At 45.2% G+C, this 22,035-nt stretch overlaps 1 protein-coding gene across 1 annotated transcript in view; it reads left to right on the top strand.

Moving 5' to 3' along the window:
• Nucleotides 1-21,721, top strand: part of PLXNC1 (plexin C1) — a 464,687-nt gene extending 442,966 nt beyond the window's left edge. Inside the window, exon 31 of the mRNA XM_085653399.1 lies at nt 20,913-21,721. Coding sequence (XP_085509525.1) covers nt 20,913-21,017 — 105 coding nt within the window. The 3' untranslated portion in view covers nt 21,018-21,721. The remainder of the gene's footprint in view (nt 1-20,912) is intronic.
• Nucleotides 21,722-22,035: the final 314 nt, after the last annotated feature.

Below are 22,035 nucleotides of genomic sequence, written 5' to 3'. Positions count from 1 at the left end.
CCAACCATGCAATCAATTTACCAGCCTTATCACCCACATCATACAGTCTCCCCTGTTGCTCTCTACTGAGGCCCCTGGCCGCCTCCGTGACGAGGGCCTTATAAGCCGATTGCTTGAGTCGGAGAACATGTAATTTGTCATCCGTCACCCCACATTCTAGATCACCCTCCAACTCGGTTATCTCCGCTTCAACACGAGTCACCCCCTCCCGCTCGCGCCTCCGGGAATGGGAAATAAGGGACAAGGCCTCTCCCCTGAGTACCGTCTTGAACGCCTCCCACAATGAGATCGCCGATGACACAGACCCCACATTCTCGTCAAAGTAGCGCTTAAGGGATTTAACCAGCTCTGCGCGAATGGTGGGGTCACGCAGGTACCAGGGATTAATCGGGACCACCCTACCCTCTCCCCTCGGAAGAATATCAAAGTGCAACAAGAGTGGAGAGTGGTCCGAGATACCCCGTGCCAAATGGCGCACCTCCCCTATCCTCCCAACGTGCGCCGCCGGAACCAGGACATAATCTAGCCGTGAGAGACTACCATGAGCCCCTGAATGGAAGGTGTACTGCAGCTGCGTGGGATGTTTCAAACGCCAACAATCCACAAGCCCCAAGGTATCCAAGAGGCCAGCCAACCATGCCTGGGCACGGGGGAGATCCTTAGGGGGGTGACGATCCACAGTTCCGGAAACCACAGCATTAAAATCCCCCCCCACCACTAGAATTCCCTCCGGAAGGCCAAGGAGGAGGCGCCCCAGATCCGCAAAGGTGGTCGTCTGCAGCCCCGGCGGGACATAGACAGACACAAAAACGACCACTCTGCCCTCCATTCTACCCACCAAAACCGTGTAACGTCCCCTGTCGTCATGGTGCACCTCATCAATCTCCAACGGGAGCGAGTTCTTAACCATAATGCCCACACCCCTTGAACCAGACGTGAAGCCCGAATGGGCCACAAGGCGGTAGCCCCGTCTATTCATGGCACAAAAGGAGTTGACAATGAGGTGTGTCTCCTGCAGAAAAACTATATCGGGCGAAATTCGCTTCAAGAACTGCAGGACCACACCTCGTTTTATCCTGTCCCCCAATCCATTAACATTCCAGGACAACAAAGTCAGTCCCCTACCCCCCATCATAAACAGAAGCCATCACTCGTCCCCCAGAGAGCACTTTAGAAATGATACAACAATGCTTTTGCCTTGTGGTAGAAACGAACAACACCCCACCCCAACCCACCCACCCCAACAAAACTCCCCCCTCCCTGCACCCCTGCATGAGCCCAGACAGCCCCCCCAACTTGCAGTGTGCCTGTCGCCCCTATACAGTGAAACTAGCTAGACCCCCTAGAGGAGGAAAGAGTACCCCTTCTAGACCCCACACAACCTCCAAGGGAGGGGAAAGAACAAAGACAGAAGCTTTGGTCGAAAGTGGCATCATAGTCGTCCAGAGTGAGGTCCAATATCAAACCCTCAGTCCCGATCCAGTGGGCCGTCTCCTCCCGCCGCCCCCCCCCCACCATCTCGAGCACTACCCCCAGACAGAGTGTCCAGCCAGTCCCCGGCCGCTTCGGGACGATCAAAAAAGTGCGTGCGACCATCCACCTCTACCCGCAGCTTGGCCGGGAAGAGCATGGCGTATTTTAAGTTCATGTCCCGGAGCCGGCGCTTAACACCCAGGAAACTCAGTCTCTGTTTCTGGACCGCTTGAGTGAAATCGGGATAAAAGTTCACCTCCATATTTTCCAGCTTAATCGGCCCTTGCAGTCTGGAGGCTTGCAAGATCGCGTCCCTGTCCCGAAAGTTAAAAATCTGGGCAATGAGGGGCCGCGGAGGGGCTCCGACCTTCGGCCTTCCCCCGGGAACTCTGTGGGCCCTCTCCACGGCAAAGAATTTACTCAGTCCCCGAGGCTGGAGATGAGTAACGATCAGGTCCTCTACAAAAAGATCCGCCGCCGCTTCCTCCCGTCCCTCGGGTACTCCGATGATGCGGATGTTATTCCTCCGGGCCCGACTCTCGGAATCTTCCAGGCGCCGATCCATAAGCACACTCGCCTGACGAAGTCGGTGCACCTCCGTTTGGAGGGCCGCCACCTCAGTCGTGAGGCCCGACGCGGTGTGGGCCAAAGAATCGACCCGGTCGTTGGTCTTGGAGAGATCAGCCCTCACCAGGTTGACATCCACTAGGACCGCGTCGATTTTATGGGCTAAGGTGTCAAACCGCTGGCCCACCGAGGCCTTCATCTCAGCAATGGCGCCCATGGCGTCTTGCAGAGTCAACTCTGTGGGCAAATCCGGGGCATCCGGAGGGCACTCAGAGGACTTGTGCGGTCCACCGGGAGATCCTTTCGGGAGGGTGTAGCGGTCCATGATGTTGGCCTGATGTGCGGCGCCACGCCGGGTCGACTTGGCCTTCAACCGATCGCCATCTTGTTTCATGGCCATCGTCGCGGGTCTCACCCCCTCATCAGCCACGCAGTAAAAGGCAAGCAATCAAGGCCACGGGCTCCGGGGGGTCACCTCAGGACGGCGGAGCGGGCCACAGCAGGCAGGCAGGCTGGGTCACCCAGCGAGGCCACCCCAACACAAGGAGCGCCGCGATCCCACTTGCAAAGACGGCAAGGGGGCGGGAAAGTGAAAGTGAAAGTGCGGGGTACGCGACTCGCCAGGCCCAGCCCGCCGTTGTTGTTCACTTTGCCACCGGGTCGCCCCCAAACGCAAGTCCGGGGTCAGGAGCGAAGGAGTCCGCAAACTTCAATCGGTGCTCACTCCGGCACCCGAGGTCCGATTCGAGAACGGGAAACGGGTACCACCTCGGCTCAGGCTCACCCACACAGTCCCCTCAACCGATGCAGGATGAAGACAGGATAAACGTAGGAGGTCGCGGAGGTCCTCGGGAGCCTCGCACCTACGCGGCCATCTTGGTTGCGCGCTAGGCTCCTCCCCCTGTACAACAATTCTTAATAGGTATAGGAACTTTATAGAAATGGCAAAAAGGGCCAGTTCTTACCCTAAAAGTGTTAATTGGCGGCCTCTAGGACTCTGCGGGTTAATCAGAATAACAGGATCCTTGATGGGGGAAGATGAGGTAAGTGCCAGGGTAACCAAGGGATTCCTGTGAGAAATGACCACATTAGGATACACTCGTATTCATAAGTCAATAATAAAAACTAGAAAGGGGAGGGGAAGGCTTCCCGTACTCACCAGGAGTCAGGATAGCGAAGTGAAAGATGTCACTGTATCATGAATAAAGAGACAACAGTGGAAACCCAATTCTTCGCACTGTTGCAGCTGTTGATGCGGGTCTGCAAAAAGAGCAGAATTAGTGGAGAGACTGATAGAGAGCGGGCGTTGTAATATCTATCGGAAGGGGAGGCTTACCTTAGTCCTGTAAACAGAAATCCGTCTGAGTTGAAAATGAAGCTACAATAGTGCGGGACTATATACTGGTATTGGAAGTGCACACAGCGAGTGCATTGCTCAGTTAAAAGCATGCGCAATAGCAGCTGTTGTAGTGGCCGCCATTGTAGAGCGGTACCACTACAGATGGTCAAAAAGTAAAGAGAAAGGATGCGGCCATGTTGGAATGGGTTCCGAGGTATAACCATTAATATAAAAACTAGCAAGGCTAATTTCACCACATATGGTCCCCAGCCTTCCAAGGTGTGGTATCTCACATTTAGAGTGTGAGCACAGAAGGATACAATTTAGATTCATGGGCACCAATCGGGTGCAGGAGAAAGATGCCCAAGGATGATACATACTTAAATCAGTGTGATAGTCACATGTATATGAATCTCAATATGTGAATTATGAAAAATGGAATACAGAACTCATAGAAGCGCGCCGTATGGATGCTTACTGTAGGTTACATAATTACTCAAGCAGATATAAGATCACAAAGTGTGTATGCCTAGAGCTCTGTAAAGGACTGTGCCCTCATTCAGGATGATGACCTCTATTGTGGTGGTTTCATGCAGTAATGATGGGAGTGGTCATAAGCAGAGTATCCTGCCTAAGGGTGTCATGTATCAGGGAGCCTCATCAGTTCAAGTTGATGAATTTACGCCACTCCCCAAGACTATTTAAGCCTTTTCTTGTTGAGTCACATTTATCAATCCATATGCACTCTAGGGATTGAAGGATCAGTGAAATGTTACCACCTGTTACCGCATGTTACCACATGTTTTTGCTTTCTTGATGACCTGCCAGCGTATTTCATCTGCAGTATGGGCTATCTTTGTAATGTTGTACCAATAAGCCATTTTCAACCAGACAGCATATCCTGCTTCTGTGCTGGCTGATACGTGTCTTCACTGGCTGTACTGTCTGACCTATGTATATAAGGTCACACGGGCATCAGATACAGTAGATGACATTGAGAGTAGCACAGTTAGTATGGCCGTGTAGAGTCCATGTGATGTTCCCATGTGTGAAGAGTTTGGTATTGGATGTGTATTGGCAGGCTATCCAGTTACCACATTTAAAATGGCCGGTGATGGGTGGTAGTGACCAAATCTCATTGATAGTGGTTTTGGGTTTAGCAAAGCTAGTATCTGACTGCACAAGATGATCTCTTATATTTTTCCCTTTTCTGTATGAGAACATCGGCAGCTCTTGGCATATATTGAGTGTGTTGAGTGTGGGCCAGTGTCTCTCAATCGTCTTCACAACCTGTGTACTGTGAGGGCAGAAGGTGGTGATACAGATATTTCTTTTCATCAGTGTCTTTGGTTTACTCTTCAGTATTTCTCTGAACCAGGCTCTTTTCATTGATGTTTTTATCAGCCGCTTGGGGTATCCTCTTTCTCGTAGTCTAACACTTAGGATATTGGCTTCCTTAAAAAAATCTTCTTTATCTGTGCAGTTTCTTCTCAATCTTAAAAACTGCCCATATGGAAGTCTCATCTTTCAAGCCACGTGGGTGACAGCTGTTGTATTCCAACAATGTGTTTCGCTCTGTGGGCTTCCTGTAAAGGCTTACAATTGATTATTTTTGTTGCGTATTTTCAAGTCCAGGAAGGGAATACTTTCTTTGTCTGTACTGTAGGTGAAATTGAGTGCTGAACGGCAGTTATGGAGATAGGTGATAAAAATTTTCAGTCTGTCTATGTTGCCAACCCATATCATAAAAATATCATCAATATATTGTTTCCAACATTTGATGTTACTGTTAAATGGATTGGTCTGGGAGGTGACAAATTTGTTTTCCAAATTTCCAACGTACAGATTAGCCAGGTTAGGTGTGAAAATTGCCCCCATGGATGACCCTGAGCATTGTTGATAGTAAGTGGTGTTAAAGAAGAAATAATAGATAGATAGAGCAATTTCCAGTAAATCAATAATAAATCCAGAAGGGACAGAGACCGGTACTGGACGGGAGTCCAGAATTTCCTTTATGACTTCCATGCTTTCCCTCTGCGGAATATTTGTGTATAAGGATTCTATGTCCAGTGTCATGAGTATCTCTACATGGGGATCATATTCAATTCCTTCAATCAAGTTGATCATGAATGTACTGTCGCGTACATAAGTGTCTAGAGTGGGAACAGAATCTTTAATGAAGCTGTTTATATAATGGCCCAGCGGCTCCAAGATAGATCCACATCCAGACAAAATGGGTCTTCCTGGGGGACTCGTAGGGTTCTTATGGATCTTGGGTAAGGTGTACAACACCAGGGCGCTGGGATTCAAATTCCAGCTGGGAGAGGAAACCTTCCTCAAGGTCATTCCTGGTTACTTCCAGTATCCGTTGTTTGATTTCCATTAGTGGATTCTGGGTAAGTTCTTTATAATGTTGAGTATTTCACAATTGTCTCAATATTTCCGCCCCATAGTCCGATCTGTCTTGGATGACAATGCCGCCGCCTTTATCGGCTGGTTTTATAATGATTGAGTCTTCTCTCTTTAGTTTCAGTAGGGATTGTCGCTCTAATAAGGAGATATTATATGGGGTGAACGATTTCTTGGCTTTTATTTTGTGAATTTCCTCGAGGACAGCTTTTTCAAAAGCCAGAATCTCTGTAGGCATCAAAGCATTCGCTGGGATAAACATGGATTTGGGCCTGAGGGTAGAAATTTTCAGGAGAGAAGACCTCTTGTTTATCGCTGAAAAAGACTTTTAGCCTCAATGCTCTGAAGAATATATGGAGGTCAGTTTGTAATTTAAAAATGTCTGCTCTTTCTGTCTGCTCAGGAGTGATAATTCACTTCTGGTGAGAGGAAAGATTAAAAATGGGAATGGTTTTCGCATGTTCGGTGTTTCGGTCTCAAGAGTGGTTGTCATAGTGCAGTCTGTGTCACGGAAATCATTATTCAGGATGATGAGGTTTTCTTTATCCATGACCATTAGGGACCTCCCGGTCCCCATGTGTAATACAGTCGGCGTGTTTGTAGCTCTCCTGCGAATTGGTTACAAGTCCTTTTCTGGTTCTGATTGGTTCCTCTCCCCATCTGGGCCTGGCCTAAAAAAGGATTTTGTTGTTGGTTCCATTGGCCGCCGCTTAGACCTTAACCTACATCAACAGAAGATTCAGACCCTGCAGAAGAATCTAAGAATCCGAACAGAGTATTGTTCTTGTACCTGCCCCAGGTGACGTTCTTTCTTGCTAGCTGTGTTTGGGAATAGTAATCGTCTTGTAAGCAGGGGAACGCTTTTTCTTTACTGTAGGCGTTGATGATATTTTGGACTTTGTCTGCCTTCTTTTTTTATTCAAAAGTATCAAACTCTTGGATTGTTTTGTTGAGTTTTTCGAAGGCCAGTTTGTATTCTTCCACGTTGTCACAACCAAACAGTTCTTTTTCGAAACTCTCAATCTCTACTAGCTCCTGTTTACGATGCTCTAGTGCTGTCTCCATTCCAAGCACCATCCAGTGCCTAGAGCAAGTCGTAGAGATGTGAGAGAAACCCCCTTTGAATTTCTTGTCCTCTCGGAATATACCAGGGACGTTACGTACTATAAGACCTTGTGGTATGATGTTAGCTCTTAGGTATTCGGTTAACATATGAGCATGCAGCTCTGTTTGTACATGCATTTTCTTAGCTCGTTCTTACCGTTCCAGAATTACTAATCAGGGTTAGTACTAACTACCTGATTAGTTGTAGAAAAAAGGGAAGGCCCACTTATTACTTTGGCAATGTATTCCTCTGTATATTGTGGGGCCTCCCTATCTGACATAGTAGTCTCATGTCTTTATGAAATGTGTATATAGACTTTTTTTTTTTAAAGGAAAATCTTTTTGAGCATAAGTTTTTCACAAAACTTTAACATAACATATAGACACAAAACAATTCTTTTTGATCATCAATTTTGCACAAAACTTTAACATAACATATAAACACAAAATAATTCACAACACCCACTGATGGGTTGGAGCAATTCGAAAGAAAGCTCTTGCAGTGATACTGCGCAATCAATTATAACAAAAACAAGATCGACCCATATGTCCCTGTGAACTGAGTATAGCTGATCAGCAAAAATACAGTTGTTCACAAGGAACTTATTCCAACGAAAAAATGAAAAATATGCAAGAAGTAGTAATTTCTCGCACCTAAGGTAGTATGCAGTTAGAGTAAATAAATGTACCATTCTAGTGATATCATGTCATTGATTGTAGTGATGAATCTATCTCAGGATAGAAAAAAGCCCACACACAACAGTACTTCTGTTGTGCCCACCTCAGCCAAAAATGGTGTATTTTTATTTGCAATAACAGTACATAGAAAAATAGAAATCTGCTTGTGTATTCACACTATATAGAAGATAATATCAAAAACGTGACTCATGTGCCCCAGTGTAGTGACCATAACCAACAGTGAAGTAGTTTGCAGTGACAATATAAAGAAAAGCGATAGGTTATTGGAATAGTAAGGGAAGTCCTTTAGGGAATTTGATTTTAATCAATCATTTTAGAGATTATTTCTAGTATTCTGGGACTCTCCCTTTTTGGTGTTGATGACGTTTCGACCCTCTCGTGTTACGGGGTCTATTCAGCACGGGGATTCTGGGGACTGTAAGTAGGACATATAATTAGTATGAGGGTATAGGATAATTACGGGCTGTGAGGTGGAAAATAAGAGGATGGCTTACACTGGGCACTCCGATTTAGCCGGAGGTGTAGTAGATTCAATCGTCCTATAATTGTGTCAGCTGTAGCCGAAATGACTAATTTCCAAATAGAAGCAGGGGTGGGGGCATTACTGTACAACAATTCTTAATAGGTATGGGAACTTTGTAGAAATGCCAAAAAGGGCTGGTTCTTACCCTGAGAGTATTAATTGGCGGCCTCTAGGACTCTGCCGGTTAATCTGAATAACAAGATCCTTGATGGGGAAAGATGAGATAACTGCCAGGTTTACCAGGGGATTCCTGTGAGAAATTACCACATTAGGATACACTCGTATTTATAAGTCAATAATAAAAACTAGAAAGGGGAGGGGAAGGCTTCCCGTACTCACCAGGAGTCAGAATAGCGAAGTCACTGTATCATGAATAAAGTTACCAGCACACATATATCACCTACAAATGCGTCCCCTCCATCAGGTGCCCTCACATTCTGTCATTCTTAGCAATCAGCCTCCAGCGCCTCTTATGGTACCTCTGACTGCTAACTACACAACATGAGATCTGGTCAGGTCTTTCATCCCAGTCTTACATGCCTGCATAGAGAAAAGGTGTCTATATCAGAATTTTAAAAGTCCACTGTAACACATTACTCTACAAATATATTAGCTTTTCCCTTAAATAAATATTTATAAAAATATGATTCTATGTCTGAGGATAAAAATCTTTATCAAATATAAATGTGGCTAATCTGGGAATCATAGAGGGCATTCAGCAAAGATGAGGAAAGGGAGAGTCAAATTGGGAGACAAAGCAACTGACAGAACTAGGTGTCATGTACATTTATGTTAGAAGGTGGAGGAGAGGTAGTGTTGATTAAAAAGTAGGTGTTTCAAGAAAGAATGGGATGAAGCAGTGCAAAAAGAAATTTTGGTTTAGGTGGAGGGTCTCTAGGAGTAGCGCATCAAAACACATTGAAGTTCTTGGCAAGGCAGCAAGAAGATCTAAGTGAAGGAGATTTGAGATGTTGTTTATAGATACTCCCAGCGAAAGGAGTATTTTGGTTATATGGTACATTTGTCTGCTTCCCAAAATTAATCTGGCTCTAATGTGGAAAGCATCTTCAAGGGGTAGAGGCGTGCAAGGTGGATTTTTGAAGTTTGGCAAATTTATCAAAATGTCTCGCAATGCAGCACATCAAGACAGCTTGCTGAGCTGCGTTGTGCGACAGGGAGAGGGCAGAAATGCTCCATATTTAACATTATATGGCTCATTCCTGTCCTCTCCTTGCGCTGGTGCACTCTGTGCTGCCTTGCTCCAACACAGGCACCCTTGCATCATGGTGCAAGAGTGCCTGCATTGCAGGCAGGATTGTTTTTGTGCAGGAAGGGCCACCTTCCTGCACACAAACAGTCATTTGAGGCTTTTTCCTCTTTTTATGTGTACTGCAGAATGCAGCACATGTAGAAAGAGGAAAAAAGAGGCGAAATAAAAATATTTACATGGGAAGGCATAGCTGTTTGACACATTTCCTGGTCTACCACTCATGGTAAATCTGGGAATGCACCAAAATCCATGAATGGATGCATGGGAACACCCACGCTCCAACCATGGAATGCGTTACTGGGGTAGAGTAATGCAAGGCAGCGACTTGTGCTGCCTTGCTTTACTCCAGATTTACCAATCCACACAGTGCGACGCAAAGTGGCCTTGCATGGCTTCTTAATTCTCATTCTAGGTTTTGCGTCTCCCTGCGTCCCCTTGCAGGTTGCAAAAGTGACTCAAAATCTTTGATAATAATGCTACTGAGTCCGGAGAGAACCAGGAGTTGGACCACTCACAGAAGGTCCTGGTTCAGAGACGAACAAGCCTTACCTTGTGTGAGTGTCTTTGGCCATGTTGTCACTTCTGATTAATGAGAGGACTTTCAAGAAAAAAACTGGTAATTTTGAGCTATTCGTGATGGTAGGCTTACAGTTAGTTAGGTAGTGTCCGTAACATCAAGCCAGTTTAGGAAACGGTTGTAACAATGAGGGGTAAGCTGGAAAGTTACTTGCTTTTTCAAGGATTGAATTATAAATTATGAAGAGTCATCCAGGTTTGGATTTTGGCCAGAACATCCATTAAGTCAGAGGTATTTTCTGGGAGCACACATTGAAGTAGTCCACCTTTGGCATGCTGATGTTGTAATATGCCCATGTCATTAAGACAAATGCAAAAACAACAGTTGATGGACAGAATGCAGAACAATGTCATACATTTACCCGAGTACAGAGATCTGGGCCTAAATCCATCATTTTTTTTGCTCACCATGCCATTCCAGTTTGTACCCAGCCATATGCAAATCAGTCTTGACCCTGTGCCTCATGGGAACAGTCCAGCCCGAACTGCCAAGCCAGGTCCTCCCTGGACTAGAAACAAGCATCCTAGGACCGGTTTCGGGGTTTCACCCCTCTTTAGCCAGGATAGGATTGCGATGCTGGATCATACATCCGTTCCCATGAGGCACAGGGTCAAGACTGATTTGCATATGGCCAGGTCTAAACTGGGGTGGCATGGTCAGCAAAAGAATGATGGATTTAACCCAGATCTCTTGGCTGGGGGTGAATGTTTTGATTTGTTCTGCATTCCGTCCATCAATTGTGTGTCTTTTGCATGTCATTAAGACAGTCACCAAGAGGATTGAGATATAACTTGGATAGTGCAGGTGTCAAAATGCCAACTCTCAAGAATGTTAGCAAGGAGAGGCTTGACACAAGACTATATGGACATTATTGAGATCATCTTGAGCTGCAGATGCGTTTTTAGAGAGCAGAGAATCTCAGCAGACTCTCAGAAAGTATAGAAAGACCCTCCAAGAAAGGGAGACACCTACTAGATTGGCCCTGTAGAGTGCTTGGTGTGCATGTAGATCGTCAGCTAAATTAGGAGGGAAATGGTGAGAGAATTAATTACAAGGTTTGAGGTTGACAAAAGTTTTTATAATCAAGAGTTGACATATTGCTTTAAGGTGGGACCAGTGGTTCAGAGATTATCTGCAGAGAAAAGAGTGTTGTTGGAAGTTAAATCAAGGTATGAATAAAGATGTTTGATAATTATTCTAAACAATTCTGAAATATTCGTCATATTGTCTGGGTTATCAACAGCATAGTTGGACGGGGATTAGTAACATATTTTACTAGTTCAAAAGGGTTTTGGGATGTCTCTTGGCAGAATCAATTTGGATTTGACGGAAGTGGATGAAACTTCAATGACATGTTTCTTGTGCACTTTCTTTGCAAAGACAAGATTTTCTAGTTTGAATTTGGATGGGTGTAAGTATCAGATGTGTTTTGCTAATTTCATGCTCTTGAGCTATATTACTTTTAAAGTGAAAAACATGTATTTATGTACTTAACAATCACATTTTCTAGTGCTGTAAATAGCCCAACTCAGCTAGATGCTTTTGGTTAATTCTGATGAGAGTGAGTGAATAGAATTGGAGGAAAGATACAGAGGAATTGTGGGCTTGAAGCAAGGGACTGCATGAAATGTATTTATTGTTTTGTTTAGTGCTAGCTTTGTCCAGAACCCGTTTTGCAGCACCACTGTGTTTATAGAGATAGTCAACCTTTAAATCATTTCATAGTGTTATCAGGATTTGTTGAAAATCCTGAATGATCATGTTACTGTCCTCTCCGTATCTAGGCTTCAGAGAAGGTTAGCTAATTTTTAGGTCTCGCCTGAGCCAGCAAATGCGCTGCTCTGGCAAGACATTTAGTGAGTGGGCTTTAAAAAGCCAACCACAGCTTTTTGTGTGGCCTAGAGCATGCGGTTACGCGCACAGTAACGCGCATTTCTCGCATCGCTCGATCAGGCGCATCTGGCTTTCCTCTCACTTGCTCTCCCAAGCTCGAGCTTCAATGCTCCTCCCCCTCCCCCACCACAGCGCGCGTCTCGCGGCTGCGCGTCTTGCTTGCTTTGATTTAAGCTTGTTTGCCTCGTTTTCTTTCTTTCCCTCCCTTCCTTTTTGCCTCAGGTCCTCTTGTCTACACCATCAAGAGAAGAAAGCCCAAGTAACCTGTTTTTCTGGGTGAAAATGTGATGCTTTGTTGTCGATCTCCAGTTCTCTCACCAAGGATGCTATTTACCTGAATATTAGATTCAGGTCAATGCGTCCACCTTATTTCCTCCTCGTTGTCTCCTTTTCTTTCTTCGCTTGAGTATTTCCTCCTCTTAAGAAAGTCACATAGATATGGATGGCTTTCATTGCTGTCCTGCCGCCCCCGTTCTTTACAGTGAATTCTTACCGGCTCTGTCCCTCCCGCCCCTACTCTCGGATTACAGCTCCAATCAACAGTGAACAGCTTGCTGAAGCACCATTAGAGCATTTGCAGAAATATGTAAGCACAGTGCTGTAATGGAATGTTAATAACTTCTTTCCATATGAGCTGGCAGAAATATGTAAAGCGAAAACACAATTAACGTAAAAGCAAAGCATGGCCATAAACTTGTATTTGAACAGAGGCTGAAAATGTTGCAAAGCACTGTTTTTATCGATCTCCTAATGTGCCAAGCAGCTCGAATTCAGGGAGCTGGTGACCAGTTGTAGTGATTTTTTTATATTTGATAGTTTCTCTCAAGCGCTATTCCATTTTACCACCCTACTCTTAACATCTCTCGCCTTTGTTTTCTGTCTTTCCCTCCCTTCCTTTTTAGGTCTCGCCTGAGCCAGCACATGTAATCTTGTTGCTTTCAGCATTCCACAGAGTGTTTTCATTTTCACTCCCCCCCCCCCCCGTCGCCTCTTCCCCCTCCCAATAAACCCCAGCCAGATCGTCCTCACATCCAAACATGCTTTATTTAAACACTACAGAGTCCATCTTTTTGCTCATCCCACCTCACGAACCTCCTTTCAATCCTTGTATTTTTATAAAATTGAAACAAATGTTTCAAAGTGCTTTACATGAGCACTAGTTCCTTTACAGAAATTTGCCCAGAATCACAGGATGTAGAGATTCCGCCGATACTCAAACCTGATTCCCCAGCTTTAAAGTCCGGCCACTAGCCATTACTCCACATCCTGTCCCGTCTTTTGTTTTTGCCATTCTGTCAGACACTCTTTTTTGCCTGTCACTCCAAGAGGAAAGAACAGTTGATTCAGGACCGAGACCTTCATTTGTGCTATATAAAAATGCAAAACTAAGGATGAATAATCTGGTGAACGTACATCGCGCTGCCTAAGGTATCTACAGCCTAAAAGCTGCCATCTGGGCGATTTTACGCCAAAGATGGTCACAGAAGCTGCATCAGAACTCCTCCTCCCTCAGAAGATATCAGGCACACATTTAAACACTCCTGAAGGCTTCAGGAAGATGACAAGTGTTGCAGAAAATACATATTTGGGAGCATTGGGATTACATGATCAATCAGCATCACCACAGCATCAGTCAGCACCAACACAGCATCACTCAGGGCCAGCACAGCATCACTCAGGGCCACCACAGCATAACTCGGGGAAAGCACAACATCACTCAACGACACCACAGCATCACTCAGTGCTTCTTACACTTTTTATTTACAACTTCTCAGCATGCTGCACAGCAGCCACACTTCTCTACTGCACAGCTTAGAAATATTGGCAAAGTCAATAGCTCTACCTAAACACTTATAAGGCCCCCCAATGCATAGCCGATAGATCTTATCTTTGGGACATTATAAGTGTTTAGTTATCCAGCACAATATCCTTAATTAAACAACATCAAGTGTTGCATGGCTAAACACTTATAAGGTTCCAAAAGCGAGACCTATTGGCTATGCCAATACTTGTTATCCCTTGCTGTTGGCGGTAGTAGGTTCCAGTCATGCCAGGTGTAGGAGAAAGCCTCTATTAATTATTATGAATGTTGACAGGTGTCAGTGGCTTTTTAAATCTGGACAATACAATGGGAATTCCACAGTTGTGCGCCCATAACCCAAATTGGTTTACCTCTGAAGATTCCAGTTGAAATGTGTCTGTGAGACCAGGATGGTTTTTATTTAATCTGAAGGCGTTATTGTAAAGGTAGTGTGTTGGCAGCTTCAGGATGTACATTGGGACAATGCCCTTGAACGATTTTAAGAATTAACACCGACTTTTGAATTGTATTGTTTGTGCCATCAGCGACCAGTGAATCTCTTTGTGGTCCAGGGTGATGTGTTATAATTTGCTCAGGTTCAGATATAGTTTGCAAGTTTGCTTTGTAGCGGAAAATGGCGGATGCCCCATAAGAAAAGCTTGCAGTCCTATAGCCAAATTCAGATAATAGTAACCTGGCACTGTGCGACAAATTTGGGCAGTGGGAGAATGTATAAGGTGTACCTTTTAGAATATAAGGGGTAAAGTGTGGATTGGATTCCCTGACCCCTCTCAAACATAGGGAGCTGTGGTGGCAGACATAAATATATGCAGCATAGGGGTCGTGGTAATAGATTACTTAGTACATCATGTCATTTATCTCTAGATATGCTGGATGATTCCATGATGTGATGTTTTCATGTCAAAACATTAATGCAGGTCTAATTTAGGAACAATTTAAAGACACTCCTTTGAATGAACACTACATCAGAATGCAGTAAAAATTCAATAACCAGCCACCTCTCCTATCTTGGCTTATCTGTATTATTGCTTTTGACCACGTACCGAGCTCCACTGCCTTTTTAGCGAGGTTTGTGCTGTACAAATGCAATGTAGTTAATCAGTTTTTTTAACATTTTGATTTTAATTGTTTGTTTGGGTTCAGGGTTCTGAACCCTATTTTTCGGAAGATGAAGATGGATTCCCTGTACGTCTTCTGGTATCTCCTATCCTACTCCACTCATCAATTGTCACACTGCTGTTTCTAATACACGTTTTTGTGTTCTCTCCTGTTTTTATTTTTTCACCTTTTAGTACTTTTGGCTTGTTGTATAGCTCTTGTCCACCACGGCAGAGTTTACATGAGAAATGCCATTTTGCACTTTTCTTATCAAATCACTTTATTTATCTGCATAAAATAATTATTAGGAAATGTAGCTATTGAGAGGTTCTTTAACAGTGTGGCAATGAGGTAACTGGTCAAACACAAGGAGATGATTGACGGAGCGCTGAAAGTTTTAAGACACTCACCCCCAGTCATAGATTTAAGTTGAATCCATCATCGTTCTTTGGCACACTTCGCCACCCCAGTTCAGACACAGCTATATGCAAATCAGGTAACTGAGAGCCCATTTATTCTGCTCTCTTTGCACTCAACCCTGACAAAGTGTTCAATTAAGTTGGATTTTGCTATCTGTAACATCTTCTGCAACACTTAGGGGCTCATTACGATGTGGGGCGAAAAGCTTCCTCTCGACAGTCGGAATCTCCTCGACCGCGTCAGAGCCCTTCTGACCGACTCGGTTGGTTTGCATTCCGACCTCCCGATTACAATGTTCGCGATCGGAATTTAAACCACGCGGTCATTCCAAAGCGGTTCCAAGCGACTTGCTGAGTATTCGTGTCAGTCAGAACCGCATCGTACACCTCTATGGACAGTGTTTCTGCCCACGGGATTACGATATCGTTTTCCAACAGCCTTTTCGCGTTGGCCTGTCCGGCACGGAAAGGCTGTCAGAAAGTGACTTTGGATTCCCCTGGCAGGGCCCCTTAGGCCCCGTGGCATACGGTTGTTGACTGAGGGGGTACCTAATGGACCCCCTTGTAAAAACTCTGCACTGTGTGGCAGGCACCATGGGGTGCTAGTGACAGGGTGAAGGGTGCAGGGTTTCCCACAAAAAAACCTTTTTCCCATAGGAGCCTGTATTACGGCCGTTTGTTGGGTGGAACACAAGTTCCCATAAGGAACAATGGAACTCCGGCCGAACAGTGTTCGGTCGCATCCTAATCCAGCGGTCGGAACCGCTGACCACAAGTCGGTCAGTGCCGATTCCGAGTTGGTGTTGGGCGGAGGCTTTCCGCCAGACATCGTAATAAGCCCCATAGTGTACAGAGGAATAGAGTAGTGTCTGCATATGGTAGCACATTCACTGTCTACTCTCCAAAATTAACACCTCCAAAAATTTCAGGTGTTTTGATCGGGATTTCCAAAAGCGTCATGGCAAATACACACAGCAGATGGAAATGCAGACATCTTATCTACAGCCTTCGGATATAACAAATTTTCAGGTGTTACTTACCACTATGGTTGAAAAACTGCACCAATCCACTTTGTCAAAATGATAAAGCAGACCAAAATGAGACATTATCTGGAAATGTCTGTGTTTGGTAGACTTACAGGATACACCGCCTCTCTCTAAGATTAAGTGGTATGTCACTCTAATTCTGTAACTTTCCTGTTCTAGTGCTATCCCAATACTAGTCAGCAAAAGTAGAACATTTCCAGACAAACAAAACACCTGGTGATCATCCTCATGCTTAGACTGGGTGTTAGAAATTGCCCTTTTTGCAGAGTTATCCCCAAACCTTTTGCTTCTTCCTCCTATTTCTTCCCGACCTGCTGTTTAGGACTCTGGGCACTTTACCACTGCTATTCAGTGCTAAAGTGCATACGCTCGCTGTGTAAATTGTATTATGGATTGGTGTTTCCATGATTAGCCTATTTGATTTACTTGTCAGTTCCTAGTAAAGTGCACTGAGTGTGCCAGGGCCTGTAAATCAAATGCTACTAGTGGGCTTGCAGCACTCGTTGTGCCACCCACAGAAGTAGCCCTGAAATTTAGCTCTGGCCTGCCATTGCAGAGCCTGTGTGCAGTCTGGGACTGCCATGTCAGCTTGGCAAGTGCGCCCAGATGCCAGGCCCTAACCTTCCCTTTTCTTACATGTGAGCCACACCAAAGGTAGGTCCAAGGTACCCGTGTGGGCAGGGTGCAGTGAATGAGAAAGGTAGGACATGACCTGGTGTGTGTGACAGGTCCTGATAGTGAATTACTGCCAATTTAGTTTTTCACTATTGAAAGGCTATCTGGCCCATAGGAAAGCATGGGAGTTAATTTATAACATCTTATAAATATAACTTCCCATTGGGACCAGATAGGAAAATAAAGTTTAGTGTGCCTGAACTCAGAATCTAAAGATGCATCTTTAAGTAAAGGAGATTTTTACATTCTCTGTTTGAAAATGCCACTTTTAGAAAGTAGGTGTTTTCTTGCTTAGCCATCCTGTGTGCCTCTGCTAGGATGTGCATTGACTGTCTGGCTTTAGAGGGACAGGTGTTGGGGAGGTGCATTCTCTCAGACGGCCGTCCGGAGGGTGGTTGTTGTGTTTCCTGCCTTTCCTGAATGATCAGGGCTGGGCTGAATAGCCCTGGGCTGCATTCAGAGCAGTAGGAGGAGTTGTCACTAGCACCTATACAGGCCCATTCTGCATTTAGATTGGTGGGAGGAGATTTCCCTTGCACCTGAATAGGCCCTGTCTGCCTTGGACAATGCTGTCTCCACCTCTTGCCAGGAAGCTGCCCCAGGGAGGTCAGAACTGGTTTCGGCTGGTTACAGACACTCTCTGACTTCAGAGAACAAAGGATTTGGTGGTATAAATATTGGGGCCCAGACCCCAGATCTTTAGAACTCTTTTGGACCAAGAAGACTGCCAAGAAGAAGAGCTGGAGAAGCTGTGAGGAGGAACTACCACTTTGCTGAGTGCTTTGCTGTGTTGGCCAGCAGTGGCTGCTTCTGTCTTAGTTCAGTGAAAGGACTGGACTGAACTTTCTAAAACTTATTTCTTTGAGTATTTCCAAGGGCTTGAGGTAGAGCTTACCCCCAGTTCAAGAAGTCTCAGGAACAGCAAAGACTTCAAGTTCTTCTGCCTCAGCACTGGGGACTGTGTGTTTTCTGCTGCAACAGAAGAAAAAGCAACCTGACGCTGTCTACATTGCCGCTGCTGACTCCGTGTACTGAAGGCACCGCAGAGGGCACCACAGCAACGCCGCACCATGACCCTGGTCTCACCGCCGCCGCCATCTGATGCCGTCACCAAGCCGCTGCTCGCACCCCGACCTGTGGGCACCTCACTCTGCACCGCCTCGCTTCACGCCACCACCTTGATATCCCCGTTGCCGCCACTTCACGCCGACATCGACGCTGCTGTTTGCACCGTGTTTCGAGGGCACTGCTCATAAAGTTACACCACGCACCGCCCTCATCCCGCACCGCAGCCTTGGCCTACCGACGCCATCGACTTCAGTTCGTCAGTCAATGACAGTGCTTCAGCAACAACGACGCCGCTACTTGCACCATGACCTGCCAGCACCGCATCACTTCGCACTGCTACCCTGGTCTCACCGATGCCACCATCTGATGCCGCCATCGCGCCGCTAATCGCACCGCGACCTGAGGGTATCACACGCCACACAGCTGCACTTCGTACCACAGCACCCGATTCCCGCCGATGCCAGCACTCCTGACTTCAACCGGGAGTTCGATCTACAACGTGTGCGACTTTAAGGGCCCGATGACTCCTGCACATACCTCTGGAACCGACACCTGCAGACACCTTGCTTTCGGAAGCTCAACGAGAGGTCGCCGACGCCTTGCATTTCTAAAGGTAGCTGGCCCGCGACGTCTCGGTCAGCCAGAACTGTTTGGATTTGTTTGTTCACGATGCCGTGATAGCCCCAGACTGAGCTAGCAACTTCAAGGAACTTTATTTCAAGGTTATTTTGGTAACTGAAGATTTCTAAGTTCTGTATTGTGGATTTTTGTCGTTTTTGGTCTTGTCTTAAGTATATAAAAATATTGGATATTTTCTAAACTGGTGTGGTGTCCTTTTGTAGTGCTTACACTATATTACTGTTGGTTATGTGCAAATGCTTTACACACTGCCTCTAAGATAAGCCTGGCTGCTCGTGCCAAGCTACCAAGGGAGTAAGCAGGGGTTATTTTATGGGTGTAACTTCCTTATCCTGACTAGAAGGAAGGGTCCCTACTTGGACAAGGTGCAAACCATTGCCAACTAGAGACCCCCATGTCTAATACTGAGTTTAGTTGAAAAACAAATATATATCAAAGACTAGCCTGAAGAGTCTCTAGACACTGATCTGAACTCATAAGGACAGCAAAAAATAAGAGACAAGACTTAGGGCTTGATTACGATGTTGGTCGGAAAGCATTCTCATCAAATCGGACTCGGAATGGTTTTCGACCAAATCGGATTCGAGAAGTCTGACTGACCGATTATGATGGTTCCGGATACCATCCGATCGGACTCCCATTGACTTCAATGGGGCCCTGTGTCCCAACCAAATACACAGGCTCCCATTGAAGAAAGGGGTGGGTGAGGAAAATCGCGCACCCTGTGGCGGCACCCTTTGGTGCCTGCCACACTGTGCATGGTCTGAATGAGAGGCCCCTTGGGTACCCCACGGGCCCCATTCGGAAGGGTCTGGGTGAAGGGGGGACCTGCTATGGGCCCTCAGGAGTCTGATTCCGACAGCTGATCCGTGTCGGACAAATCGATTCAAAAAGGCTGTCCGAATCCGACATCGTAATCGCTCGGTTGGAAACACGGCCCGTAGACCTCTACGAGTCGGCTCCGAACGACTCGGCTCCTCAAAATGCCATACGGAACCGACTCGAAAGTGAGAACCTTTCCATACATTGTAATCGGTCATTCGGAAAGGGTTCCGAATCGGTCGGAGAGAAGGGTTCCGAATCGGATTTGGCAGACCTGAATCCGATTCGGAGCCTTTTTGAATGACATCGTAATTGAGTCCTAAGAGAACAGCACAGAATTAATGGATACTTAAAACTTGGCTAGTGGATGACTTGAGGCATATGTCCAAATGAAGGGTGTTCCAAAGATGAGCTCCAAGGCTTAATAGTCTTTTACCACCCATAGATTTTAACCGGCAGGATTCTCAATGCAGCCCTCCCAAAACTGACAGTACATGCAAGTTGGTAGTTGTGGAGTTTCCCTATGATATTGTGGGGCTCTGTCTTGGATGCCTCAGTTGTATGGGCTGGAAGCCTTGAAATTGATTCTGGTCTATACCTGGAGCAAGTGTAGAATGTTTTTAACAGTTGATATGATAATCTTCATCCTTTTAGTTGAGCCTAATGTTTACCGTAGCCCCAACAACCATAGCATTTAGGGTACCTGGAACAAGCTAGACTCCCATTGCAGTAGAACAGATACAGAACTTTCTACTTCTGTAGATGCCCCAAGGATTGTACTGATACCCTACTGATGCCAGACTGAATTATCTAATGCCTCTTCCACTTCGGATACTGTTATACAATTGTAAGATGACAAACTTGTGGGTCTTAAAATTGTTATATCAAGGGAACATATCTGGGCTATTAAGAAGATGAGGAAAATCTAGTGTTGTGGGGAATGAAAAGATTGACATTTTAGCTGTGTTGCCATCACCCAATATAGTAGCAGGAAGATAATTGACATGCATCTCTGTGTCCCATGAAAACAATTTAATCTTCTATGTTTTTTTTGTGATATTCACAAAGATTCACTTGTTTACTACTTTGGTTTATTAGTTTGGCTTCTTCTCTCAAATGAAACAGTTTATGGAACAAAGTATACTAGGCTTCCTAATCAAATATCTCAAGGATTTAGCACCATACAGGAGATGACATGTGGCTGGCTATTGAAAACAGTTATAGCATGGCAATTAATGACTTGCTGCTCTCAGCTTAATACAATGATCAATCCACAATTTTATAGTGAAAGAAGATGATTCACAGTGCCTGTGTTTCTTATAGATTTCAGAGATATGAGAATTGACAAAAAATTGTCCTTCTAACAACCCTGGATAAATATTCAGTTAGGAAAAGCAACCACAAAGATGGGGAGAGGTGTTGAGGAGAGAGGTACTTAAATAATGGTGTTCTTTTATTTTATGTTACAGGTGTTAAGCAAGCTTGAAAAGGAGCCTGAGCTGGAGGAAGCCCGGAAGCAGCTGGTGCACCTCAAAGCCATGTTTGAAGAGAAGAAGAAATGCAAGTGGGAATGAGATGAAGAACTGAGAAAGACATGCACCAAGTCTTGTGGAAATGTTAGCAACATTGTTTCTGGAAAGGTGGCAGTGAACTCAGTATTTCAGTAAAAGTACTGTGGGTTATTAATGCAGTGGCATTGCTGCCTATTCTGGCCATCAAATGGTGTAACTGTTAATCAGGCAGAAGTTAAATGCTTTGTACATTCCGAATTTTACAAGCAAAGACAATATAGAGGACCAGAAACAGTAACCAGTGTAACGTTAAAGACCTCCACAAAAGTAGTACCATGTTTGCAATGCTGTTGCTTCATGGGGCTTACTATGAGAAGTGCACAGCTTTGTGGTGCCTTGTAAAGACTTTGTAATTCTCCTAGGTTGGCTCTCATGTTGTAATTGTTTGGGAATTGGAACATACATGGAGATATGAGAAACGCAACTGCAAGGTGGCACAAGAAGCTAAACCCGACATCAGCATCATCCAGATTTGGTTTTGCTATATATATCCTCCAAGGCAGGTCCAGATTGCATGAGGATGAGATGACACATGCCGCTACTCTGAGAAGTTTTAATGAAAAAGTATGTTTACATTTCTTTATGGCAAAGCACAACACAAACAACTCGCAACAAAAGGGTAGGTTATGCTAGAGTTATGGGGTTACCATAGACTCTGCTTTATCTACTAGTAGTGCAAAGAAGATTAAAGTATCCATATGCCAATCTTAACTGGCTGCTCACCATGACCAGATTGAACCAAGAGGAGATAAGGAAAATTAAGTGACACCAGTTCAGCAGCAGAGCAATCCAAACTGAAGTCCCATCAAGGCTGGGGTGGGAGGAGGTCCTTCAAACACTCAGACTTTGTAAAATGGGACCGAACTTCACTCTAAGGTGTTTTTCCTTTGATGCAGCAAAATCCCCCTGCATTATAGCACCCATCTGTGAATCTTCAACCTCCCCAAAAGGTCATGTTCAAGATGGATAGCGACTGTATAGTGATGGTTACATTGAAATACGAGTTTCAAATGTTATTACT

Source organism: Triturus cristatus, chromosome 4_1 (genome assembly GCF_964204655.1).
Source record: "Triturus cristatus chromosome 4_1, aTriCri1.1, whole genome shotgun sequence".
Taxonomy (NCBI): domain Eukaryota; kingdom Metazoa; phylum Chordata; class Amphibia; order Caudata; family Salamandridae; genus Triturus; species Triturus cristatus.
Note: the sequence above shows the minus strand (reverse complement) of the source record. Positions and strands in the feature narration are given on the sequence as shown.